The sequence below is a fragment of the Astatotilapia calliptera genome, unplaced genomic scaffold (assembly GCF_900246225.1).
Source record: "Astatotilapia calliptera unplaced genomic scaffold, fAstCal1.2 U_scaffold_112, whole genome shotgun sequence".
Classification (NCBI taxonomy): Eukaryota; Metazoa; Chordata; class Actinopteri; order Cichliformes; family Cichlidae; genus Astatotilapia; species Astatotilapia calliptera.
In genome coordinates, this window is record NW_020535633.1 from 17,086 (window position 1) to 44,528 (window position 27,443).

At 40.1% G+C, this 27,443-nt stretch overlaps 2 protein-coding genes and 1 long non-coding RNA gene across 6 annotated transcripts; 2 read left to right on the forward strand and 1 right to left on the reverse strand.

The window, feature by feature from the left end:
- Positions 1-383: 383 nt before the first annotated feature.
- Positions 384-9,398, forward strand: LOC113017377 (monocarboxylate transporter 6-like). Of its 2 annotated transcripts, none has more exons than XM_026160527.1 (4): positions 384-766; positions 3,686-3,829; positions 4,919-5,758; positions 8,892-9,398. In XM_026160527.1, exons 1-4 carry the CDS (start codon positions 400-402, stop codon positions 9,161-9,163), a joined length of 1,623 nt encoding a protein of 540 aa, XP_026016312.1. In that variant the 5' UTR covers positions 384-399; the 3' UTR covers positions 9,164-9,398. The 2 variants fall into 2 exon arrangements, with proteins under 2 accessions (XP_026016312.1, XP_026016313.1); XM_026160528.1 differs by having other exon boundaries at positions 8,944-9,084.
- LOC113017378 (uncharacterized) lies at positions 5,698-17,934 on the reverse strand. 2 transcript variants are annotated; one of them, XR_003271472.1, is made up of 4 exons: positions 17,871-17,934; positions 17,679-17,742; positions 17,508-17,589; positions 5,698-5,751 (listed from the first exon to the last, which is right to left on the reverse strand). It is a non-coding gene; the product is annotated as an uncharacterized LOC113017378 (long non-coding RNA). The 2 variants fall into 2 exon arrangements; XR_003271471.1 differs by lacking the exon at positions 17,871-17,934 and having other exon boundaries at positions 17,679-17,864.
- Positions 15,259-25,911, forward strand: LOC113017376 (antigen peptide transporter 2-like). 2 transcript variants are annotated; one of them, XM_026160526.1, is made up of 13 exons: positions 15,602-15,663; positions 17,405-17,514; positions 17,883-18,432; positions 19,454-19,568; positions 19,678-19,808; positions 20,059-20,264; positions 20,416-20,613; positions 20,838-20,966; positions 21,043-21,222; positions 21,351-21,524; positions 22,074-22,233; positions 23,259-23,395; positions 25,643-25,911. In XM_026160526.1, the coding sequence occupies exons 3-13, from the start codon at positions 17,928-17,930 to the stop codon at positions 25,838-25,840; spliced, it is 2,133 nt and encodes a 710-aa protein (XP_026016311.1). In that variant the 5' UTR covers positions 15,602-15,663; positions 17,405-17,514; positions 17,883-17,927; the 3' UTR covers positions 25,841-25,911. The 2 variants fall into 2 exon arrangements, with proteins under 2 accessions (XP_026016310.1, XP_026016311.1); XM_026160525.1 differs by lacking the exon at positions 17,405-17,514 and having other exon boundaries at positions 15,259-15,663.
- Positions 25,912-27,443: the final 1,532 nt, after the last annotated feature.

Sequence of the window (27,443 nt, forward strand, 5' to 3'; positions counted from 1 at the left end):
AAAGGTGTAATCCACAACTTGTTGTGATAGTAAAATTAATTGATTTTTAAATGCATTATCACATTATTTTAGTAAGATAAAAAAAAAATACAGGTATCAGATTTATAAAACACCAAATATAGGTATCGAGCTTGAAAATTATGTATCAGTTGGGCTCTGGTTTAAATCACATGGAGATCAGCACAGTATGTCTGTCGGTTATTTAGATAGTCCAACTAGTGCCAAAGTTTAACCTTACTTCTAATGAAAACCACTCACGATTATACCTGACATGTTGTTTGGTTTTTTTGATTATAGGGTCTATAAAGGTTACAGCAGTTTCAGTGACATGGACAGCAAGTGCAATCACACACCCTCCAGAACTAACACAGGAGCCTTGCCTGAACTGCCAAGCAGAAAATGACTCAGAGAAATGGAATCAGCGGGACGAGTGATCGCATCCTCCACTCGGAGGCCTCCAAGATCTTCCAGCAGGCCAACGGTATAGACCATGAGAAAATCCAGGAGGCCGATGATTGTGAATTGGAGGAGAGGGGACAGGAAGGAGGGCGCCGAGTATCCGTGGCTGTAACAGGAGCAGTCGAAGCTCCAGATGGCGGCTGGGGCTGGATGGTGCTGGTTGCCACTATACTTGTCCTGGCTTTGACACTGGCATTTCCCTCCTGCGTGGGAATCTTCTACACTGACTTGCAGAATGAGTTCCACGCAACCAACAGCGAAACCTCCTGGGTGCCCTCCATCATGACGTCAGCGCTTCATGCAGGAGGTAAAGCTAGAAGACCAGGAAATAAACCAGACCCAAGTTTTTCCAAGCCTAATTTACTCATTTTGGTGTAATTTAAGAGAATAATAACTAGAATTTACCATACTACTGAAGTTGCCCTTTAATGCCCCCTGGCCTGAGGGTAGTTTTTAGTTTGCAGTTGCTGTTATTGTTCAGGGAAAGTATGAAACCAGATAGAGAGAGAAACTGAGGATGCTTTAACCTGTCTTGCTGTGTGATGTTGATTTAAAGGTTATTCCATGAGAAGCTGCAGTCCTGTCATTTCCCACAGCCTCAAGTGTTTCATTGACAGAAGAAATAATGCAAACCTTAGAGTGGCTATTTTCCTTCTGAAGTCTTCATTCCTGTGCTGATGAAAAGTAAAACTCAAAAGAAGCTCATCCTATCATAAATCAAAACTTTCAGATTTATTAGATTAGTTTAAAATAGCTGATTTAGCAATAAATTGTCACTTTTAATAGCAGTTAAACAAAACTAAACTGACGTACTTAGTCTGGCATGATTATCTAAGGTCTAATGTTTCCTGACTTTCAGAAGATATTACTGTTGACTTATTATTTACCGTGATCCTCTCTGTACTGTGTAGGGTCATGATAGACACTGGTTACCAAGAATAAAATGTACTGTATATAAATTATGAATATAGCCACGGTGACATCACCCACATTTTACATTCTCTTTTCAAACGGGTCAGAGAGGTCCAACAAAAACTCAACAGCGAGGTACTAGAAGTATAAATCTCAGTTATATTCTCCATAGGGATGTTGGTAATAAGCCATAATATTGTATCCATCCAAAGTAGATTTACTATGAGTATGACATTGTAAAACTATAGAAGTCTGTATATATCATCCTTAATCCTGTATACAGATGGATCGGGTATAAAGCAAATCAACCCACAGCTGTTAGGTGGAGGAATCCATCTACAGGGGCCAAAACTGAGAGACAGAGACTAAAATCAGGGACCAAATTATAGCACTTTTTTTATTTCTGATCTTCATATCTTCATCATCTTCATATCCGCAGATTGTAGATTTATGACAAGAAGGCGTCACACAATTATTCTTATTCTGTTGGCTTCCTTTTAAATCCATCCAAAAACGGAGATTAGTTTGGAGATTTAACCCCTGGAAACACAAGTTGGAAGGATTATGGTCCTTTATCTATGTCCAAGAGTCCTTTCTTCATTAGAAAGATTAGAAATAAGTTTTATGTGATGAGCGGGTGCACATAGTGCAACTTCTTATCTGTCTTATAAGTTTTGAACGGTCAATATTTAAAATGCTAGAATAAAAAGATAGTGGAAATCAGCCCATGGTTTATCTCAGTGTTATCGCAATGGTTGGATAAAGTTCCTCCTCTTTACAATTTCTTCACTCCCAAATAAATTTCAACAACATTTATCAAAAAAAAGTAATAAGCATCATAGTTTTTATTTGAGATGAGGGAAGAGTTCACACATTCAGTATAAAATGCAATTATATGCGAGCGTTTGATCAGAAGCAGCCTGTGGCCTACAACACCTGAACAACTGGTAACTGCCTGTTTAAGTGCACTCCTATGCAACTTAAGTTCCTCTCCTTCAAACTTCTTCCTTCCATTTTCTGAAAATACAGCACACTATTAGCAAAAACCCTTCATAAGGGCCATTTAAAGTCCTCACACGTTTACTGTTTACTCGAACAACATTACATCACGATGACTGTTAAGTATGAACAGGCGACATGCATTGAACAAAACGCAGACACAGAACGTAACATCCCTTTCACGGGGGGATAGTAAAATGAACATAATATATAAGCTAGTCAAAATAATCGGGATTTATAATGAATCTTTAAAAAACCCATACAGATAGTGATAATTGTTGTATGTGGCAATATTAGATTGACCGATAACAACGAGATCAACAATACAGGAGCTTTTGATGAAGAGGAAATTAGCTTTTATGTTATTTATGAAATGTAAAAGCAGAACTAGAGCATAAAAATGCCATTTGATACACATCAGAAAAATATGGGCTTGGGAAAGCTTTAACACAGCAGCACTTCAAGTTTATTTTTTAAGGTTTACGATGAGGATGTTATGCAGTAATGTCAGACTCATCCTTTAATGCTGCTCTGAACAAACCAGAGGTAAATGTATGTTTTGGTCTAAGATGTACACAATAATAGTTGTTTTGTTTTTTCGCATCCATTTCTATTCAAACAGTCAAGATGTGACTTGTGCAGACTTTTAGCTTTTTTAGAGGCTCAGAGCTAATTGGACAGGCTTAGGTTTATCTCCAGTAAATTGCATGAGGGAGCCTTGTCCCAGGCCTGATTTGTGAGCTTAAGAAGTGATTCATGAGTTATTAAAACTGTAACTTTAGAATAAACACAGTCTAAAAGATTCTGATAAAGAATAGCGTGATTAAATTTTTTTTTAATGGCGCAAAAACTGAAGTTTTAAACATGTTAGTTCAGTGATTTTCCCCCATTAATATCTAGCAGATCTGCTGTTTAACAACAGAGATAGGCCGTGTTAAATTTGACACCCCTGTTAGTGACCTTTAAACAGTGTACACTGCTGTATTTGCTCAAGCTTTCAAGTATACACAGTGAGATTTTTTTCATGGCAGGCAGGTGAGTCAGGATGATGTGTTAGAGATTGAGAAATCTACACACAAAAGGTAGTGTAAGATGAAATCTAATCTCACTGGCAGGCAGGTGAGTAAGAAACAGATGTGTCATCTTGTGCACAGTGTAAATGAATGAGCAGACATATTTTCAGTCATATGTTCGGTTCTTTTGAAGGTCATCCAGTCGGTGCAGATTACAAGTTATGTGAAATGTGCTGGAGGATTAAGGCCTTTGCCCACTCGGGTTCTGGTATTAAACTAAGAGCATTAAATTTGATCCACAGGTCCCTTTTGTAGCATGTTGGTGGAGAAACTTGGCTGCCGAGCGACAATCATGTTGGGAGGGGTCCTGAGCGGGCTTGGAATGGCTGCCAGCTCATTTACCCAGTCAATCACTGAGCTTTACATCACCGCCGGGGTCATTACAGGTCAGCAAGCACTCAGTAGATTTATTATCCCAGCACACATTTCATTGCCATGGGTACACACAGCTACCTGCCAAGCATCAAAGGGCAGGCACAGGTAGAGTTCAGCTGTGCCGAATATTTGTTTGGTTGTTGTAGACCAAAGCAGACAGATTTTGGACAACTGTAAATGCATCATTACATCTTTTATATCACTTAAATTTGACATACAGACATTCAAAAGAAGTTAAAACTCTAATTTCACTTCATAACAGCCTTGGTCTAATTTCCATAGTTGTGGCTGTTCATTTTTGTGGTAAACTCATAAAGATACAGATACAAAAACTTTACTGCTTTATCTTATTTTTTTAAAATGTTATCATTGGTACTCCCTGCATAAAAGGAGAAGCCTTACCCAAGGTACCTCTGGACTACTTCCATGTCTTTCCTCTTGGACTTATGCATCTGCAAGTGTTTCAAAATATAAACCTTTCATCATGATTTAATTTTCTGGGAGTGGACGAATTCGCAGTAAGTCAGATCTGTATAGTAGCACAGATGTTGAGTGACTTGTCTGGGGCCAGAATATGATATAAGAGGTTGGTGGACCATCTCTGAAAGTATTTGTCTTAAACTAAATAAATCGTCTAAGATAAAACATGCTTTCCATAGTGGAATATGGTTTCATAGAACCGAGGTTGCTCATGTAACCATGTTTCCTGGTCATGTTTCTGTCCTAATGAACTACACTTCAAGCTTTGTCATAGCTGGAGTATAAGTTCTCATCACGTGCCCTAATCCTAAAAATGAAAGCTAAATGTTTTAGTTTGAGGTTTGCAGTTAAATCACCGCACATGGTCTCACAATGGTCAGTACATGACTTCTACCAGCTGTTGTCCAGAGGTGCACAAGGAGGTTACCTTGAAGGGAGGTCTGACAAATTTAGAATAATAAATAATAAAAATAATAGAATAAAAATAAAAGCATTAGCAAAAAACATTTAGTGTTACTCAGGATAGATTAAACATAATAGAACTTTTCTACATTTATACTTTATAATCCATTAGCACTATCGCTGATAATAAAAATGTCACTCATCTTTCATTGTTTCAGGTCTTGGTTTCTGCTTCAGCTTCCAACCAGCTGTGACAATCCTGGGACACTACTTTGTGCGTCGCCGTGTATTTGCCAACGCCATGTCCTCCACGGGCACCGCCTTGGGACTGTGCGCTCTGCCTGTCCTGGGAAACTACCTCCATACAGAGTACGGTTGGAGAGGAAGTTTTCTCATTCTGGGGGCCGTCCTGCTGAACTGCTGTGTGTGTGGAGCTGTGATGAGGCCCCTCCAGCCCAAAAGGCATCGTGGCCAGCCGCTGATGAACCACGGACCTCCTCCGCCAGATGAGAATAGTGAGAGCAAGAAAAAAGGGAGGGTGAGGACGATTTGGAGCTCCATGTTAGCTTTCCTGAGCAAACACATGGCCTTCAATCAGTTCTGCAATAACTTGCGCTACCGCGTGTACTCCATCGGCATCACGTGGACGATGCTCGGGTTTGTGGTACCTCTGGTGTATCTGGTTCCCTACGCCACAGCAAATGACATGGAGCCGAGTCAGGCTGCGTACCTGCTGTCCATCCTGGGGATCGTCAACATCGTGGTGCGGCCACCGTTTGGCATCGTCTTTAACATGCCATGGTTCAAAGGGCGACACGTTTACGTGTTTTCTGCAGCTTTGCTTGTCAATGGGCTCAGTAACAGCATCTGCTGCATCGGGCCCAGCTTCCATGTACTGCTGGCTTACGTGGTGATCTACGGGCTTTCCATGAGCGTGGTGGGCTCCCTGATGTTTACTGTCCTCATGGATGTAGTGGAGATGAGCTGCTTTCCCTCAGCCCTTGGCCTCCTTGCTGTCATGGAGAGTGTCACGCTGCTCATTGGGCCTCCACTGGCAGGTAAAGGAAATATAGATATTATCATGAGTGAGAGATGTGAAGAGAATGTAGGTCACACTTTTTTATCCCATGAAACCATAACCATAAAGCCAGTAAAAACCCTGGCGGTATAAATATGCAAAATAATTTTTGCCTGTAGTCTCTCTTCATGTTTTCTGCATCACTGGCTTAGATTTTGCATGATGTATGGGACTGGGGGAACAGCTAAAGAGCTGCTTAAAGGATTGGCTTAAATTTTTTCAGGGACTTCAAGGCAACCTCATGAACTCTGGAACAGGTTTGCTCAGGTTTATACTGGCCCTAAGGAGATTCCATCTAAGAGCACCATAGTATAAGGGATGGGGAGAAAATCCAAAGCCCTGTTAATACAATTAAACCTTCAGACTGAAGCTAATTTATGGTCTCAGGTAGACAGAAAGTATTTCCTCTTTGTGTTACTGTGAACTTTGTGTAGTATATATTCCAGACAAACAAAAGGAAGGACTCTGACACCTTTTTGTTTGGCTGCTGGAGCCTCATAACAACTTGAGACCTTTACCAGTAAGAGTCTGAGTGATGGAGCAATGCCAAAAATGCATGACTGTTTACAAGTTGCCAAAAAAGGGGAAAATACTTTCTATAGAAGTTTATCTTCAGTGACTTAAAAGTCCTTTCATACCCACTTTGGCCTTTCTCAGGACTTCACGTCACTTAAAGTTATTGCTTAGTTTAAAATGGATTTCGAGAAAAAAAAAAAGACCAACAGGCTACAAAATCAAACATATCTTTCTAAAACTGACCAATCAACAGTGGGCCGCTCAACAGTGGGCCGCTCAACAGTGGGCCGCTCAACAGTGGCCTAAATGTGACCTTCCTTTTGAAATTAAAAATGAAACTGTTATGGTTAGATGCAACACATGACGAAATCTGAATCTGGTCTGTCTGGAAAATGTGATATAAAAATCAGTTGGTCTTAACCTCCTAAGACCCGAACTCTTCCACGGCATGCATTTTTAATTTCTCTTTGATATTTTGGCATATTGGGGTCTGATGAATGTAAAAACAAAGAATTACCAGATTTTTTTTTTTTTTTTTACCTTATTTTTGTTTTTATGAAAAATAAGAGCCACATATGGCTAAAATGTAAAATTTTGATAGAACAGTAGCAGTATAATGTCCTCGTAAGTGGATATCAGGCCCTTGTACAGCAAAATAGAGTATTTTGGTCTAAATAACCCAAAATGTGATGTCCACATATGTGGACGGCAGGTCCTAGGAGGTTAAGCAGGCTCAGTTATTCCCAGGTAACCAGTATCATAGTTCAGACAGGGCAGGTGTAACAACAAAAGGTGCGTTTGATGAAGTAAATGTGTTGCTCAATACAGGCATGGAAACAATCCAAATGTGAAATGACAATGAGGCTGGGTAACGGCAGAAGCATAAAGAGAAACTCTAACAAAGGTAAACATAAGATTAGATAAGCACACTCAGATTAGAAAAGGTGGAGAAACCAGACACAAGAACCAGAAACGCCACAGAAACATCATCAAACCCCGATCTGAGGGGTGAAGCAAATTCAACATAGCCAGGCTTTCCTGGCAGAAGCTGATTTGACAAAAAATAAAACTCCCGTAAGAATGAGCGATTATCATGCCGACTGCTTCACTCTATATTCACATAAAAGTTTGTAATTCAGGCATCATTTAGCTGTTTTCTTTCACTAAACGGACAGATTCAGCGCCGCCTACTTCAGTCAGAGAAATGATCAGATAATGAAGATCTGTAAAAAATATAAAATATATGATGGGTAGCACAGGTGCTCCACTCACACAGGTGCGTGATGCTGCGGAAAAGCATTAGTGATTCGTAGTTTGCCGATGATTTTAAACCACAACTCCAGACCAGGTTAACAGTTCAGCTTAAGATCAAGCCAGGCTAAAAGAGCACTGTACTGAAAACTCGTCTCTCTAATTAGTTAATCTCGTGGCAGAAATACTTTCAAAATAAAAGTGGAGGCCAAAAGAATGCAAACTCAAACATATGACAAAAACATGATAGTTTGAGTCTTTGGTGAATTTTCATCCATTTTTTGCACCAGGTTGTTTCTTTATGGTTATTTTTTTTATCTATCCTCATGTTTCTTATCAAGTTACAGTGCACTGACCTCTATTGATCAGTGGCAGAGCTTTGTTGCTGTAGATAAGTCAGTTTAAAAGCCAGCAAGTCAATATTAATCCAGCTCCATCTAAATTCCTGCTCCATACTCATCTTTTCCTTTTATCTGGTTCAACCTATAAAAAAACAAAAAAGTAAAGCCTTCATGTGTGATTGCATACGCTTCAGTGCACATGTTTTCACATGTGTGTTATGTGAACGGCTGAAATGAAGGAGGAGGCGGCACTGCAGGGTGTTGAGGCCATTTAGCACAGAGAGAAAAACAGTTTGTTCTTCTCAGTGGAGAAGCGAGCTCGAGCTGCAGCAGAGTGAGAAAAGGGCAGAGGCTTCCTCTCCCTCTCAGGGCTGCTTTCGTCTCAGATGACAGTTATGCTTAGACTGTTTATCTGGCTGCTTCTCCAGCTGAACAGTGACATAACCACAGAGACAAATCACGGCAGGATTATGTTGCTTGTACATCTGACCTGATGTGCTGCTGATTATAACGGGGAAAAGGATTTTCCGAGGTCACGGTTATGGAAGATAAACACAGTTTGAAAAGATGTCTTTTTTTTTTCTTTTTTTTGGTGGAGTCAGAATATATTATGCTGATTTGAATAGAGAACTTGCCTGTGAACAAATATCACACTGACCTCTAATAATAATAATAATAATAATAATAATAATAATAATGGATTGCATTTATATAGCGCTTTTCGGGGCCCTCAAAGCGCTTTACAATTCCACTATTCATTCACTCTCACATTCACACACTGGTGGAGTCAAGCTACAGTTGTAGCCACAGTTGCCCTGGGGATGACAAATGTAAGCTCTGGGTCAGTGATTTTCCACAGGTTTGCGCTTATGAGGACTGCACTATGAAACAAGATTAGTACAACAGATTTAGCCAAGAAAAACCGCCAAGGATTTCTGGACGTCTCTGACGAGAAGCTATCATGAGTCAAAATGCTGACACTGTTGATGTTTTCTTTATTTCCAGGAATCCTGGTTGACAGAACGGGCCACTATTTCCATGTTTTTTTTGCCTGCAGTGCCGTTGTTGCCTCATCCGCCGTGTTCCTTATGGTGTCGTTTTGCTGGCTGGATAAAAAGGAGAGGAAGGCGCTGAATCAGGTGAAGCCACCCACGGCTCCCGACCCGGCGGCACCCACGATTGACATCGTTCCTGGTTGCCAATACAGCAGCGTGTCCACAGAGGGAGATAAAGACAAGGCCTCAGCTAACGGGGCGGAGTATATCACCAGCGTCTGAACCTGCTTACACTGTGTGTCACCTTTTAGCACACGTCACACCTTTGGTCAGACTGTTCTGCAAATGATTCCTAATATTTGCGGCCGCTTGCCTGGTGCGTCAGATGTGTCGAGGTTTATTTTTCTGAAAGATGCCACACATCCTAACATCTGGAGCACCATAAAAGTCAGAACAAATAGTACGAAGAGTAGGGATGGGTATCGTTTAGGTTTTATCCGATACCGGTACTTTTGAAACGGTGCCGGTGCTTAAACGGTGCTCAAACCGGTGCTTAAAGAATGGAGAACACAAAATTGGTCCAAAAACCTCTCATGTTTAGCTGTTTTTTTTGTAAAAAGATAACAATGTTAGCCTTTTCTGCAGCTATAGGGCATATATGGTATCACTCTTGGCTGGAAGCAGTGCTTAAACAATGGAAAAAACACAAACTTTGTCCAAAAAAATGTTTAACTGTTTTCCACTTTTTCTTTGGTCATTTTAGCCTTTTTGGCCAGGGTGAAGGGAGTATCTGCCATCAAACAAGAAGACAGCCGCATGTAGCTATGATGATGTTTGCTAGTTCACCTTACATGCATTAATGTAATAACGTGGTTAGCCTACTCAACGTAAATTACACACGAACAACGTTAAGCTACTCACGCAGAGAAGAAGTGTATCACAGCTCAGAAAAAAAAGCACCGAAATGTGCGCTGCTTTTCGGTCTGGTTACTACCGTTTATGTCAGAACCTACCGGTACCCATCCCTAACGAAGAGTTTGCACTGTTTGACCAAGGTTGCATCAAGAGATGTGCACTTAAAAACCACGACGTGATTGTACTGTTTATTGTCAAATGCTGCTGATTTTATCTACACAATCTATCACACATGAGGTATATCACTCTAATAAGCCAAGATACGTACATAATCCCTCATTAGAGAAATCAAATCTTTAGTAGTTGTTTGCTGGAACAGTTTTTTTTTTTTTTTTTCAATGGTGTGTTAGTGTACGATGAGCTTAGAGACACAGAGAGTAGATACTCTTGAGCTTTGAAACAGAAAGGAAGGGGACGGTGCAGTAATATCAGTGGGAAACATTGTGGTGCAGCAACCTAGTGAGGCCTTATCAAGAGGGACATGTTATGTTTTTTTCTATTTCCTGTCATGTTACAGTGGTGAATAGTTGTTAAATACAGCCGAAACCAATGACCAAAAGATATGAGTTTCATCCAGATCTTTCGAACAGTGTTTCCCACACCTAGACTTCACTTGGGTGTGCAACACAGGTATATGTTGCAATTATTTTTTTTATTTTTACAGCCATCTAACATCACTATCAAGCCCCTCACTCTTATTTTGACATTTCAATCGCTGTTAAACAGCTAGCTCTAGTCCTTTCTCTACAGGCAAGCTGGTCAAAGCATTATTCTGACAGGAGGTTGGTACTAGTTCTGCTCTGGAGCTCTTTCACAGCCCCGAGGGGCAGCTCTAGTCGACAGTTGGTCACTAGAGGACATTCGCTCTGTTTGCCTAGGTAACTCTCTAATGTAGAGTTTATGGGCCCTGCTTTGCCACAGGTGCATAAAATCAAGCACCCAGTCATGCAGTCTGCTTTCACAAACATTTGTGAAAGAATGAGCTCAGTGCACTCCAGAGTTGTCCTGTAACAAGATTCCTTCCTAACTATTCCACAGTCAAGTTTAGGTGATATAATTGCAAAGTGGAAAACTTTAGGAACCACAGCAGCTCAGCCATGTGACCACGTACAGTTACAGAATGGGGTTGCTGGGTGCTGAGGCATATACTGCGAGCTCCAAACCTCCCTGGCATTAACATCAGCACAACAGCTGTGCACCAGGAGCTTCACGGCATCTAGCAGCTCCTGTAGGTATAATGTGTAGGTGGCTCAGCACTTCTGTCCACCTACTGCGTCTATCACCTCTCGTATCAGTCTATTCTGCATTCTCACTCTTGTCTCAGCAGTTGCTTTAATCATTGACCGCAAAGTTAAACTTCACAAGAAGTCGCTCGACGTCACTCAATTTCTCAGTCTCTGCTTTCTGTGTGGGCGCCTCTTTGTAGACCATTCCTCCGTGGGATGAGGAACTTTCTTGAGAGCCAGGTGATGGCTCGGTATTTAATGTCTCAAAGTAGGGCTGGGCAATATGGCCTAAAATTCATATCGCGATATAATTTGAAGCATGTGCGGTAACTATGTATATCACGATATATTCTTTTCTTCTGTATAACGTATTTTCCACACTATAAGGCACACTTAAAATCGAGAGTGTGCCTTATGTATGAATTCTGGTTGTGCTTACTGACCTCGAACCAATTTTGGCTGCAGAAATCTGTTAAAAATGTTTTAGTACAACTTTGGTAAGCCGCACTGCTTGATGGATTGTCAGAGCATTACGGCTGCCGTAGTGAGGAGCTTCGCGGAGTAATCTGGGTCCAAAACTCAGCTGCATCCTACATCTATCGTTGGCCAAATTTATATTGTTTCTATCGTATATCGTTTCTATCGCCCACCTCTATCTCAAAGTGTGATTGATATTATTTATTTATCAATTTAGGACGGCGTCCTTTCACCTCTTTCTCAACAAAACCAAGAATAGATTTTTATTCTGTGGGAAACACCATTTCTACTTTAAGTATGATGTTAGAGGGGATAGCCTGAAAGTAGTCTCAAGAACTGAGTTGCGGTTTTGAGCATAGAAGCCCCACCCACTTCAGTTTCCAGCCAATCAGTAGAAAGTTGGCTTACCAGGAGAGGAATTAAAACACCTGGTTTGAGACAGAGGATGAGCTGAGGGGCAGCAGAAAAGCCCACTAAGATAAATGAGGATTATTTTGAATTGTGAATCATGCAAAGCTACTCTGGGGGAGTAAAAGAATAAAAATATGGAGCCAGAAATGAGCAGAATAGGTCCCCTTTAATGGATCAGGGTTGTTTTTATTTTGTACTTATAACATTATAAAGACATCTTAAAAGACCAAAACCAACAATTTGTTATAGCCTGAGGATTAAGCCAGCAGACTGCACTATACACATTGATGTTAACAATCATAGAAAAGCTTTTCACATTTGGACTTCATGTTTTTTCGTAAAGTACCCACAGATTACTGAACACCGTGTACTTTAATGGCAATGTGAACAGCACAGTCAGACCTGTCGCTCACACATTTTTATCACTGATACCTAATCCAGAGTAAACAGGGGCGTGAAGCGCTTTAATGCCCTTCCGTGTCAGTGAAACTAAGCGAAAGCTGCACAGCAGAGTGTCGTGACACTTTTATGGTTTAAGGCAGATAATTTCAGGGGTGTGAATACTTTTAAACATGACTGGTGCTAAATAAAAAAAGGCTGTAGCTCTGAATGTGAGTTTGTGGTGACCTGTAGAAGGTGTACTTTGATAAGTGATTAAGAAAATAAATGAATGGATGAAAATTTAAACAACACCTCAGTTTAATGCGTTATTGGTTTGCGCACGCAACTGTTTTATCAGTTGCCACTTTAGCTATATTTCAGCTGTATTGAAAAACTCCATCTATTCTCCTTCACTTATTCACTGGAAACTATCACAGGAAAGGCAGGAAGTCAGGATATTTCCACAGCATGTGAAGTTTAAGAATTTTTGAAATTTATGTGCAGTTATTCAGTTTACATGATGTGCAGTGCCTGACATGGTGTTCATGTGTCCTGCTGTAACTCCAGCCTTTCATTCATCTAAATCATTTTAAGGTTAGACCTTTGTTGGTGTTGGCTGTGCGCCAAAATAACTCTTGAGAAGCCGCACCTGTTGGTCAGTGCTCACCTGATTTATGTCTGTACAGCACAAAAACACTGATAAACACACAGTTCCCAATATTAAAGCCTCTGCCTTATTAAATTTAAGTTCAATGCATCCCGTACTCAGTCTCGTGTTTGATAACAACTGATTACTTACTGCAGCATCACATGCCGGCATTGCCAACCTGGAGAACAGCCATACCGATTATGTTCAGCTTGTTTAAAAGCTAATTACCAGGAGCGGTCTGAGCGAAACTCAAAATTTATATCTTTTAAAATAAACCACAACTATACTTTACAAGTCCGGTTTTGTTCGTAGAAAGCGCCGAATCACTGCTGTCGTGTTTTTTTTTCTTTTCTTTTTAATGAAATGTTTGTTTGTTTTTTAGCAGGAGTAAGTACCGTATTTGTTTGGGTCTATTTTCAGCTGCGGATGAATACATACTCGTGGCAATGAATGAACTGTGAAACAGTGGAGCTATATCAGACTTGTAGCATGAATTTATTGTTGCTTTTATTCTTGTTAGTGGTTGGTTCGTTTCAGGAATGATAAAGATGAAAAGGAAAGCAGACTGATAGCCCTGTGAGGTCTAAGTCATCATCGATGGTGAGAAATGACCCAGATTCTGCATTTCAGGAATAAACAGGAGCTTTGTGTTTAGAGGTGCTTAGACTTCAGAGGGAATTTTAACAAGGTGTAGTAAACGATATATTACTTTATTATTTTTGGCTTCTTTAAAGAAGAATCATACATTTTCTTCCCACCTTGCTGAGCTGTTTGGTTCACTCAACATGGACCTAGAAAATTGTTGCCTGCACTTCAGAGTCATATATAGCAATTTAACATGTACTGTAATAGCAGTGAATTAATGATGTTTTTCTTTTCTTGTGCTTGCTTTTCATTCCTCAATGCAACAGTGCCTTTTTACATAGCTGCCGTGTTTCGTAAAAATTACCCACACTGATAATTTCACGTGCTTTCAGAAACAAAGAAGCAGATGGTTTCGCTTTTCATGTCAGACATTTGAAACATTTCTTCGAAGGAATATTTCAAAGGCGCTGATCACAGCTCACACTACAAGTACAAGCTATTATAACAGAGTATTGAATACACTTTTCAGGTATAAACTGTATTGCAGTAAACAAAGATGTAAGCACCAACAGAGGATTTTAGTAATTTTTAGATGCTTGTCTTGCTTTAATTCAAATAACTTTATTATAAATTCTTTATTTATATATTATGATTCTGGAAAATAAATGTTTGAATATCAGAGATGTCTCTTGGGATTTTTTTTAATTTTTTAATTTTATGTATTTTTACGTGCCTCGGTTATTATTGGAGAATAAAACACAGCCTCTCAGACTGAGAACTAATGTTCTTCTTATTTTTTATTAGTACACATAATATTGGTGCATATTTATTTGAAGTATACTGAAAAAGGTTTGAGAGGGATTTAAGCTCCTGAAGCCCAGCAGTTGTTGGTAAGTGCCCAATAAATTAGTGGAAACAGTCAAAGTTTGATCTTACTAGGAAAAAAGACCATTTGATTTTATACCTAATAAAATTATAAAAATGGATAAGAGACACTTGGGAGAAACTCTGTTTCTCTGCTGACATTTTTACTTTGGCCCAATCAGTGACACTGTGTGTTTACACACTATAATACCCTTAATATAGTCCTTAGGGCTCCACAGCATATGATACCTGCTGAACTTGGTCCTCTCTCTATGTGCAAGAATCATTGAATGTCATGCTGAGGAGAAAGTAAAACTATATTATATGTGTTCTCTTCAAACTTGTTTTCATAAGTGCTTGTTTAAAAACTAGAACAAAAATAACAAAAAATATCAACATGGATGTAATACAAGGCTTTATTATCAAATATAAGCCTGTATACTGTTTATTTTTTCTTATAGTATGAAAGGGTTGACACTGATTTTATATTTTCTTATAAGAATTAATAAATTCCACAAAAAAAATTTTTCATGGTCAAAAAGTTTGGTGTCAACATTTTATGATCAACTGTTCAAAAATGGTTGATCGGTCTCTGCTGATGCTGGTAAAATTGCACTAGTGTCTGTCTGTCTGTCTAAATTAATATAAAAAACTGGGATCTGACTTGTGCTGTAAAGGCCAGGCAATATGATAAGAAAATGACATCCAAGTGTCCCCTGTTATGCTACAAGAATCATGTGTAATGTTATTATTATGCTTTTATGTATTATACTATTTTTAGAAAATGCAAAAATGGGAATTTTCACCAGTAAACTGTCTTATGAAATATATAAAACCTAACTTTCATGTAAAAACATTTTTTTAAGAGTTTTTGCCAAAATTAGTGTCACACTGTCAAAAGGGTGTAAATCTTTCCTACACAGACAATTAAACAAACCGCCGTGCCTTTATTGTGAAAGGGAGGAAGTAGTTTCCAGCAGCATAAGCAACGACGCAAACTGCTGCCATCTTGTGGCCAATGTGTGAAATGAGCCGTTTTCTTAGTGTAAAACTTTCCACAGCTGTCCCACAAACGTTGATTCGTGGTACAAAAACGATAGTTGAACAGACATGAGGACAGAGTTTGATATTTTGTGTAATGTCGCTCTTTTTTTTTTTTTTTTTAACGTGGTCTGAGCCGCGCAGGTGTCAGCTAAATGAAAGTGAAAGTAAAAGTGAAGCGGGTGCTGCAGACACTTAAGCTAGCTGTGCTCTGTGGAGGAGAGAGATATACGGTAGGTAATCTAAATCAATCCCGATTAACTCAATTTCAAATACATTTTAATGCGTCACAGGTGTATACACAGGTAAATGTGAAACGGCAGGTAGGAGAGCAGGTAACCTAAACGGCCTATTACTGAAGTTACCACCTCAATTAAGAAAGCTACAATGAGAACCAGCAGCTGCAGATATATTTTATGCTCCAGTTGCATTAAATATCTGTAAGGCTTTGTTAATATAACTATAACAGATATTAGTGTTAACGTTTTGCTCATATTTTCCATAAGTGTGATGTAGACAGTTTGAAAAACAGCACCGTTTTATCCCCGGAGTCACAAAATGTGTCTCTGTGGTACTTAGAGTAGATTAAATTAAAAATGCAGGACCTATATTTTTACTTTTTTGCATATTTTATTCAGTGATTAAGGATATATTTGTTGAGAGTAACCCTAATACTGCGAGAGTGGGTGTAAATAAACAAAAACTGAAACCAAAAAACGACACAAAGTATAACAAATAGAGAGGAAATGTGGTTATTTTTAGCCTTTTATAGTTTGGTCCAGTTTGTTATTACACCTTCTCAGGTGAGGTTTTGGTCCAGATGTTTGAGGCTTGAGGATGACCTCATGATCGTGAGCCAAATGCTTCACAAAGCGCTGTGTTTGTACTGTAATCTCTCCTCTGAAGTCATGAAAAATTAGGCTCCTGACTAGTGTTATTACAGTATAAAATTTCATATTACTTTACCTTTTTTTAATTTAAAAATTTTAGTTTCAGTTTACGCTAGTTTCACTCTGTTGCCAGATTTGATCCTTCCATTTTGGAATAGGAAAGGTTTAGTTTCAGTTCAGTTTTACTTTTTATTTTCTCTGATATTTTCTATCGATATTTATGTTCTTATAAAACCACTTAAATGAATGTTGGGCCACAGTAGCAAAAGGTCCTAAATTAACCAAAAGTAATTCAGGCACACACACAGTCATACATACACACATTAAACTTGCGCAAATTATGTACCAATGAGATAGAATATCTTAAAACAGAATTACATGGAGAGATGTGAATTTAAACGTACACCTATGAGATCTAGTTTCCAGCTTCTGTGTGTGTGTCAGGCTTTACAGACCGATGCATGACCACTGATAGGAAACTTCATTTGCGGAGAATGGTTCCTTTTTTATTTAAATGTTTGTGATGAAGATTAACAGATTAGATATGTCCTCATCAGCCACTTGTATCGAAGTAGCAGAGGAGGCAGTTGATAACTGGCAGGTTCTGAGTACTAAAGACTGTAGAGGAGCTAGAAACACTAAATATCATGTAAACATCTCATGCACATGAGCTAGTTGCACACCAACTTTCTGCTGCTTGTTGGAAATGTGATCACATTTACATTTTTAAATGCATAAAGTTCTCGTTTTCCAAATTCTAGTTATTATTTTTATTCCACTAACTAAAAATTTTTTTTTCACTACTAGTTGCAATTTTTTAGTTTGTTTTAGTTAACTGTAACAGCTTCAGTGCTGACAAATACCCTTCATACTACAATAATTAATAAAAATAAAATAAAATAAGAAGATGAAACAAATTAAGCAAACACTAGAAACTAAATGAAACTAAACGAAACCAGATAGAAATTAATAAAGAAAATGTCTATTTAGTGTTTACGTTTCTATTTTCATCTTCTTGTGGAAGGAAAAATGTTAAGGACCATTTACACAGGGACCAATTAACTCATCATGCATTGCTTTGCAGATGATGGTTGGCCACTAGTGGACAGTCCGGGCTCCATGTAGTATTTACTACCAGGTCATATGCCAGTCAGTGGTTTCCTGTGGACTCCTTGTTAGTCGCTCACCTTGAAGGTAATGGCCGTTTGCTTCCTGTATGAACGGTTTTTGGTTGAAGTAGAAGCTTTTCAATCTGATTTAACTATTTTCCTGAGAGAGAGAAAAAGAAGATACTCAAATCAACCAATCAGAACGGTGAAGTTCAAAAGAATCACCTTCCCACTATGAGCTGCTCACACCTGCAATAGTTAACTCTGAACCTTAAGTCCTGTTTGCCCGATTTTCCCCCTCTGGCAGTTTCCACTGTCATTGAGATGATTGGGATTAATAGTTAAATATTTTACAAAAAGACACACGTTTGGGAAATATAATTGTTTTCCTGATAAAGTAAATCTAGATTTTAACACATCTTTTCTGAGTGACTGTAATACTTGCTGTTGTAGGATCCGATTGAGCCTCCTGCGTTTTCACCGCCAACCGAGGGTAAAATGACGGATGTGGCAGCCTCAGGATTTTTCGTCCTTGTTTTCGATGCAGTTCTGGGTTCATCGATGTGGACCGGGCTGCTGCTGCTCGACTGCTCCAGCTGTGGTGGACTGGAAGGCGTGTGGGCCTTTGGAGCTGTAAAATGGGTTTTCCTCCATGTTTTCACCTCTGTGTTGACTGATGGAAAGCCCCAGCCTGTCCTCCACAGGTTGGTGGCGCTCCTTTGCCTTCTTCCTCCCGTGTTTGAAAGTGGACGCTTCCTTAAAGCATCTCCATCTGAGCCTTACTCGGGCCCATCTCCCAATCTCAGCATGCTCCTCTTGGGCCCGATGGCCTCATCTCTGGCCTGTTTAATTTGGGAAAAGGGTCTCAGTGGGAATGGAAAAACAAAAACGGACAGCGTCAAACTGGATACCAGTGGGCTGCTTATGAGGACATTAAAATATTTCAAACCAGACACTCTCTACCTGATCGCAGCGTTCGGTTTCCTCATCTTAGGAGTCATCTGTAAGTATAAAACATTCCCATTTTATAGTGTGTTAGATAGAGCACATGTGTTTATTACAGTGTAAGACTTATGGATCAGAAACATGCAGGCAGAAGTAGCCGTGTTAGGATCAGAGGGTGGAGGGCAAGCTTGTTAGCAAGCACTCCCTCATAAAATATTTCTAAGAGACCGGACTTGCTGTTCTGTGTGCATCAGAGTGGAAACAGAAGCTGCAGAAGTTTGTTTATAGGTTAGGAGGCCTTGAATGTATGTATTTGTCTTTTTCTTCCTGGATTCCAAATCCTGTTAGACCTGAAAGGTCCTGCATGTTACTTAATTCAGAGAAGTAAACAAAACTTCTCTTTTACTCTGTTTAAGGTTTTTTTCTAATCAGCTGGAAGAGAAGGGACCTTTGAGTCTACAAATCCTCTCTAAAACACAGTATATAAGTAAAAATTAGACTGTGAGAGCAGATTTTCTCCTATCATTGTTCACTGATAGAGTAAAACCATCGATTCCTGCTGCTGAGTCTGTGTGCTGGGATGGCAGAATTAGCCACGTTGGAATATTTGTTCCAAAGACCAGCACAGATTTGAACCATTCGTTTATGTCCACAAAAGGGCAAATCAATACGAGAGACGAGTTATGTCAACATTAGCATGTTTTATAAGGTCCACGTGCAGGTTTTGGCATTTTAAAAAAATAGGCTGGGCAAGATGATTTCACCATGACAGCACTTTTCGTGCCTGCAGCATGTCCCGGCACCTGTACACTGACTCCACCTGCTCATCCAAGATTTGTCACTTCTGCTAAGAAACCCCTACAAAGAGGGGGCTGGCTTAAAAATGCACAGTCTGTCCTTTATATACGGTCTATCATCAGCACTCATAACCTAGTCAGTAACAAATGTGATTTCCACCACACACTACATGTCCTTAAATACTCACTACAGTTTAATACTGCTTTCGAAATAAGTTTTTAATAAATTTGTTGACTTTGTCCTTGTTTACCTTTGTACCTGTCATTCATCTTTCCTCACAGGTGATACGTTTATCCCGTTGTATCAGGGGAAGGTCATTGATATGCTGAGTGGTAAAGTACTTGAAGCCGGCTTCGGTTATGCGCTCGGAGAGCTGGTTCTCATTTCTCTCGGAAGGTGATGAACCAAAACTGTTCCCACCATTTCTTTGTCTCTCAGATATTTGTAGGAAGAACATTTATTTACTTGGCATCTCTCTGATTTTTTTGTCTTTCCATCTTAACAGCGCGCTCTTCTCTGGCATGAGAGGTGGTATATTTATGTGCACCTTGGCCAGACTGAACAAGAGGCTGAAGCATTTGCTGTTTCACACCCTCCTGAAGCAGGAAGTGCAGTTCTTTGATGATAACAACCCCGGTGAGAGGAGCACGACATGTCTATTAAGATATTTAGGGACTGCATGAATTTGCAGGGTCAACAATGCCAAAGGTTCCCCTAATGAAAATATTAACGCTGATTTAACCCTCGGTAAATGGAGCGTCATCTTAAACTGCAATTGGCCCGACAAACTAGCGTCTAAAAAGCCTCATAATCTAAAACAAACATTGAAGCTGTGCAGATTTAAGCGGTTACTGAACTCTGTCCTTTTCTCTGTTTCACCATCCAGGTCGTCTTTCCTCCCGCCTGCACTCTGATGTGGACAGGATGGGCCGCACGGTAGCGCTGAATGCTAACGCCGTGGTTCGCAGCACAGTAAAAACCTTCCTCATGTTGGTAGTGATGTTACGCCTGTCCTGGGAGCTCACTGTGCTCACCTGCATAGAGATGCCACTCTTAGCTGTAGTGCAAAACAAATACAGCACCTTGTATAAGGTAGGTGTAAAAGGAAGAAAAAACAGCCAGACTTTTCTTTATCTTTTTTCGATGACAGGAAGAAAAATGTTTGCAGCTGGAAAGAATCAAGGATATTAAAAGTGGGAGTCATGAAGACTTTATTTGTTGATCCTGATTTGTTGTCTGACAGGAGCTGAAAGAGCAGATTCAGGACTGCCAAGCTCAGAATGCAGACCTGGCTTCCCAGACGGTCAGCGGGATTCAAACCGTCCGCAGCTTCAAGGCCGAGAAAGACGAAATCAGGAGATATCAGGAGGCTCTGGCGCAGATGCGCGTAGTCAAGAGACGTTCAGGAATCTACAGTTCAGTCTTTCTCCTAGTGCGGAGGGTAAGGCGACAGTCATGTTACAAGCAAGGGAACATGTTTCATTCTCAGCTCTAACTGCATATGTGCTAATATTTAAGCACCAAGAAGAAACGGTACCCTGGTTTCTTAAAGCATTTTAGTATTTCCCCAGTATTTGATATGTGCTGACATGATAATGGATCCTGCTTTGTTTGTTTTTTAGCTCCTTCGCAAGTAACCCTCCTCTCCAAACTCTCTTTATTTAGCTGGTGTCTCTGGGGATAAAGATACTGATGCTGTTACAGGCCCGCACTCTCATCTCGTCCGGAAAGCTCAGCATCGGCAGTCTTGTGTCCTTCTTCCTGTATCAGAAGCCCATGTCAGTCAATTTAAGGGTAAGCCGAATCATTCTGGATATTTATTAACATGTAGTGCCTGTTTTTGATATTCAACGGGTTATTTATGTCGCAGGAGATTTTGTACTGCTATGGTGAAACGGTGGCCACAGTTGGAGTGATTTCCAAAGTGTTCAGCTACCTGGACAGGACACCCAAGTGTAAGGAGGAGGGAGATTTAGCTCCTGACAATCTGCAGGGAAGAATTGTTTTCCAAAATGTCACCTTCAAATATCAAGAGAAACTTGCCCTGAAGGTAACAGTTTCCTAGTGTTACAGTGATGGTTGTGTTCATCCTACAGTGTCACTGTTGGAATGGTGTTAATCATTAATTTGTGAGAGGTGGACAGATTTATGAATGCTGCACTGACGTCTTCTCTCCAGTCAGTGTCGATGGAGCTGCAGCCAGGGAAGATGACGGCGTTGGTGGGTCCCTCCGGCAGTGGAAAGACCACCTGTGTCAGCCTCCTGAAGAGGCTGTATGAGCCCCAGGAGGGTGAGATCCTGCTGGATGGAAAGCCGCTCCACCTTTACAAACACAAATATTTCCATCAAAAGGTACAGACGGCTCATTGTACAGCTTAAATCATTGTACTAAATCAAATAATGTAGGGATGCTCCTGGTACATATGATCTCAGTACTTAATGTGTCTTTAATTGATGCAAACATGTAATCGTATGTTAGATATAGATGCAGTTAATGTTTAAAACTGTGGGTCTAATCTAACATCAGCTTCAAGTCACAGACCTCGGTTCCTCAAATGAATGACACAAAGAGGTCGTCAGAGGGTTTCTGTAAAGGCTTTTCTTGCTTGGAAAGCTGCCGTGTCTAGTCTTGTCTTCAGCTCAAACACTCTTCAGAGTTTTGAGGCTGGAAGATTTTTGTTTGACTGGAGCAGCTGGACCAGTTCTGGGGACGAGGGTGTAAGTGTATTTGATTTACTAGTAGGTCTAGATCTTAAAATAGCACGTGGACAGTGAACCTCCTTCTTTCCACATGTAGCCCAACAAAACTTTGACTCTCAGGTTTTGTTCTTGTGAGACGCGTCAGCTTATTTACTTTAATTGTTTAAATGGTGAAACCACATTAATCCTTTCTTCGTGCAGGTAACCCTGGTTTCCCAGAATCCCGTGCTGTTCTCTGGCTCCCTGAGATACAACATTGAATACGGCCTGCAGGATTGCGGCATCGAGAAGGTGAAAGAAACTGCAAATAATGTCAACGCACACGACTTCATCTCTGAAATGGAGAACGAGTACGACACAGGTACAGAGCCATCTGTGGTATTGTGCCTCACCTCAATCACACGGGTCTAGAGACCACTTGGCAACTGTCTGCCAACCACTGGTTACAGTGGAAAAATGAGCATTACCTGACCAGTTCTGAGTTGTTGCTAAAGCTAATCAAAAGCCTAAAGAGCTGTCAGTGAGCCCCTGGTAACCGCTGGCACTGTGAACCTCGAGCAGGTTGCTTGTCTTTTCTATATGACATAATTGTCTGTTGCTCCTTTTGAAATGTGTCATTAATGCACAACTTTTATTTTGAAGACAAATGTCCTCAGTTTCCAGGAATGTGGAGTAGAGCAGAAAAGTAATAACAGTAGCTTTTAAAGAGATAAAATTAACATTGAGACGAACTGAGTTCAGCTTATTGGTCCACAGCAGTCCCAGTTTATCATGTGACCCCTTGGGAAAACGAAATCCCACCCCTGAAAGACCAGCACGCTTCTGCATATTAACTTTGCCCACAGCGGTGAAAATAATCACTGAAATTTGAAGAGTGTTATTAATGAGTACATACCTACAACATGGAAAAATTCAGATTCATGTTGTTTACTTTTGCTTGATTGCCTTTCTTTACATTACTTCTCTATCTACTCATACTGCATATTGCAGTGAGATATTTCTCTTATAAGCCCCTTGTGTGTGTTTTTTCTTTTCATTACATTCATTACATCAGGAAATAAAAATATATGACAGCTACAGAGGTGATCTAACAAGGAGAAAATGCTCAAGTCAGTTGACAAAATAATCAAGTACAGAGGCACATGTTTAAAATAGATCATGGTGAGCTGCAGATAGGTTTATGAAAGTTAATATTAACTTTTTCTGACAGATGTGAAGTAAGGAAAGTCAGATTTTACAGTTGTAAAATATCCAGCTGGAAGCTGGTAGCCAGGTAAACCACGAGCTATGTTTCAGTAATGATTAACTGTAAAGTTGTGATGGAAAAACCTGAAGCAGGTGCATGTTTTCCACTGTAACCTTGGTCTGTGTTGTTTGTCCTCTCAGATGTAGGAGAAGGTGGGGGTCGTCTTGCAGGAGGACAGAAGCAGTGCATCGCCGTGATCAGAGCTCTGGTTCGAGACCCGCAGGTCATCATTCTGGATGAAGCAACCAGTAAACTGGATGTCGAGGCACAGCATTCAGTACGTATATAAAAATAAAGCTCAGAAACTTCCATACGACCCTCAGCTTTCCTCACGGTGACCAAACAAGGAAATCCTGCATGCAAGAAGCGTGAATGGGTTTTCTCTGTGTGTGGGTGTGAGTCAAGCAGCTGCTCTTACATATCTGGCGATGAGAAAGTTTGGGCAGTGGGCCAATAACACAAAAAGCAAAAGCAAACCTCCCCTGATTTAGATTTGGCTGGTCTCCTGTTCCTCTCAGGCAAGTCTGGACCGCTTCCATCATGATTTTTAATCTCTTTGATGAAGTGCACCTGAACTTGTACCTCTAGTATGTGTCAAAATGCAGATCCTTCAAAGTTATTTTGTTTTGGAAGTGGACAAAGTCACGGGGTTGCAAATCCATTAATCCACACAGTGGCCCACACCTGATGTGAGTATGTTCACCCCAGATGACTCAGGACAGTCTCACCCTGGTCCCTCTCATCACCCGATCCACCGCCTTCAGGTTTGGAAACTTGTCAGCTCGCGTCCTTCACTCCAGAGTCGTATCAGTTGGTGTTTGCTCTGTAGGTGTGAGGTTTGTTAAGAAATGACAGAGCTCATAGTGCACGTGGTCAAAATAGGGGTTACAGGAAGTGATCTAAACATAAACTCAGGGCTGTGCTCAAAGCATCTCTCCTGACCTGTGGCTCGCTCATCGAGAAGATGAGCGAGCCACATTTGAAACTAGAAAAATTTGCATTTCCTGCGAAAATGCTGTGTGGATGCCTTAACGCTGAAGATGTATGCCGAAAAAAGCTGAAAAAGTTGAGAAGAAAAAAAAACTGCCCTGAGCAGGATTCGAACCTGGCCCTCCTGGTCTAAGGGCTGCTATTTAGCTCATTCTCACAAAGAAGAGGTGGAGAGACTGACAATTGTGCTGAAATGAGCAGAAGCTGCTGAGAATTGTGCTGATAAAAGGTGGAAAGGCTGAAAATGTTTCAGAAGAGGTGAATAAGCAGAATTTGGGCAGAAAAGAGGTGAAAACTCTGAATATTTTGCTGAAAAGAGTTCAATCAGCAGAATTTCTTCTGCATAGATTTCAATCAGCAGAATTTCTGCTCAAAAGAGTTTTTTTCTGAAAACAGCTGAGATTTGTGCTAATAAGAGGTGAAAAGGCTGAAAATTTTGCAGAAAAGAGATGAAGCAGCAGAATTTCTGCTGAAAAGAGGTAAAGAAGCAAAACGTTGCGCTGAAAAGAGATGAATCAGCAGAATTTCTGCTGAAAATAGTTTTTTTCTGAAAACAGCAGAAAAAACTGAAAATTTTGCTGAAAAGAGTTCAATCAGCAGAATTTCTGCTAAAAATAGGTTTTTGCTGAAAACAGCTGAAAAAGCTGGTATTTGTGCTGAAAAGTGGTGAAAAAACTGAAAATTGTGCTGAAAAGAGTTTTAAAAAAGTTTAACTGTTAACTGAAAGAAATTTTGCCATAAGCGGGACTTGAACCCGGGCCTTCCAGTCTGAGAACGGATGCTCAACTCACTGAGCTAAAACACAGGTCAACCCGGCAAGGAAAATCAGTGAGGCCACTGATAATATGGCAGAAATGGGCAAAAAATATTGCAAAAAAAATTCAATATCTCAAAAAGTATAGAAGTTATGAGCACCAAAAGTCATAGCCAGAAAGAGCAGAATTTTTTAAAGTTTGAACGGAGAAAATTGGCTGAAAACTGAGGGAGTAGTTAACATCCAAAAAAACGTACGGAAGCAACTTGAAAAAGAAAAATAAAGAATAAAGAGAAACAGGAACTCAATAGTGTGGATGCCTATTACTATAAGACAGTTTTCTAATTTTATGGGCCTGTTGTTGGAACTTGAATGAACATAGCTCTGGCTGTGAGTGCAGAAGCCCCACCCATCTGTTTATGAGTGGCAACCAATCAGATGAAGGGGCTAAACTTGTAACTATAAATTAGAATAGAAATAACACAGAAGCTTAAAGCAGCAACACCCCCAGTCTTGACATGGAAAACAATAGCCCAAAGATATCTCTGCACACCTGAATCAGAGGCAGGTCGAAGGGAAACCTAAAGCTTTTTGGAATTTTTTAGGGTTTTATGAGTTTAGTATTATTGTAAAATTGATTTTTTTAAGACTAACCAGTTAATCCAGAAAGTATTTAGCTGATAAACTGATAATAAACACAACCACTACCTGCAGCCAAAGAGGGGAAGAGGTCCACAAAAGAATTGTGTTTGTGAAGTGGCCTCATATTTCTGTGTTCAGGTGCTGAAGGAGATTTTTGCTCGTGGCCGGACGGTGCTGGTCGTGGCTCATCAGCTGAAGACTGTGGAGCAGGCTGATCACATCATCTTCTTGGAGAACGGCGAGGTCGTAGAGGAGGGGACGCACAGTGAGCTGATGGCCAAAAAAGGGCGTTACTATCGTCTGAAGGAGGAGCTGTTCTCTCAGGACAGCCAATGACCTGCTCGTGCTTTCGTCGCACAAATACTTTCGTTTCTAGACAAAGAAGAAGTGATGTTGTTTACCTGTTTGTATCATGAGAAATGAACTGTTCATCATCAGAAAACTTCAAACGGCAGAAGTGTTACTGCAATGTTTGGTCGGTCAGAGGAGCTCAACTCGTCCATCCTCGTTTATTTATCTGGGAGGAAACGTTTGAAGTGGAGAGAATATTATAATCATGACCTTTAGCTACCATGGGTAACTACATTTTGAGAGTATAGTTCATATATGCAATTTATTGGCAGTATTAGAGGAAAAATGTGGGGTTTCCTGCCAGTAAACAATGCAAATAAATATGAATACTCCACATGGCAGCAGAACGGTCATGACATAAAGTGACTCAGATTTAGAGGTCGTCCTCTAAAATGAAGTGTTTTCTGATTCAGTCCTTGACATTCAGAGCACACCAACACTGAAGCCCTCCATCATTTTAAGGCAATTAAAATGATGGAGGGCTTCAGTGTTGGTGTGCTCTGAATGTCAAGGACTGTTTTTCTCACTGCCTTTTGTGCTCCATGTGTTAAAGCTTTGCTGTGAATCTCGGGTTAAACTCCTTAAAGAAGCCCTCGCTCTAACAGAAGCTCCTGTTAAGGTGAGACTTTGTCACTGACATTCGTCACTCCTCCTGTCAGAGTTATCATCACCTGTGGTTTCCACCGTGAATCATGGTGTCTTTTCCTGAAACTCCAGAAATATTATTTTTAGTGGATTTTGTTCACTGATGTACTTTTTTAAACTATACTTATTAAAATTGCTTTTGAAGAAAAATTGATGGAAATTTTTGAGTCCTGATCCGTTCCAGTTTTTTACTTCGGTCGTTTCTCTTCCTTATTAAGACTTCCTCATTGGAGGTCAGCTTCATTTAATGTTGAAACCTCATGTATACTGAAGGATAACTTAGAGGATGTGTTTTTATATAAATCAAAAACTGGATTTTGTTCCTTACGAGCTCCACAGTGCAGAGGAGACACAAATCCCTGGGACTGTTATGGCAGGAGTCCACTTAAATGTTAATATCTCCTCCTGCTGCTGCCTCCTTTTCTATCCATGGATGATCACTGACAAGCTGATTTTTGCCTGCAAACTTTTACTGGAAGATGGAAAGAAAACAAAGCTGTAGAGACCAAATAAGTGGAATAAGATACCAAAAAACCTGGCTGAACAGAACGAGGTTCAAACACTGAAAAACAAGTATAAAATAAACAGATTAATTTAAAAACAACAAGTGTTTTCATCCAAATTCCCTCCAGGGCTATGAAAGGATATTTCCACATTTTTGACTTGCAAATATGTTTCTATTCTTGTGCAGATAAGCCTATTTTGGCTTCACTTCCGCATGTTCTTGGCAGGCTTTTACATCTGCTTTCTTGTTTTTATGTTCATGGGAAGACTTTCACGTTTCCTGTTTTGCCGAACCCCTCCTTTATCATTTTATTTAGCATCATTTGTAAACGCCGAAAAAATCTTAGGTCTTCAAAAACAAATTCTAAAGCTTTGAATAGTTCCTCTGTGTAGAAAACATTAACACTAGTTCATACTATGTAACACAATTTAATGGGCT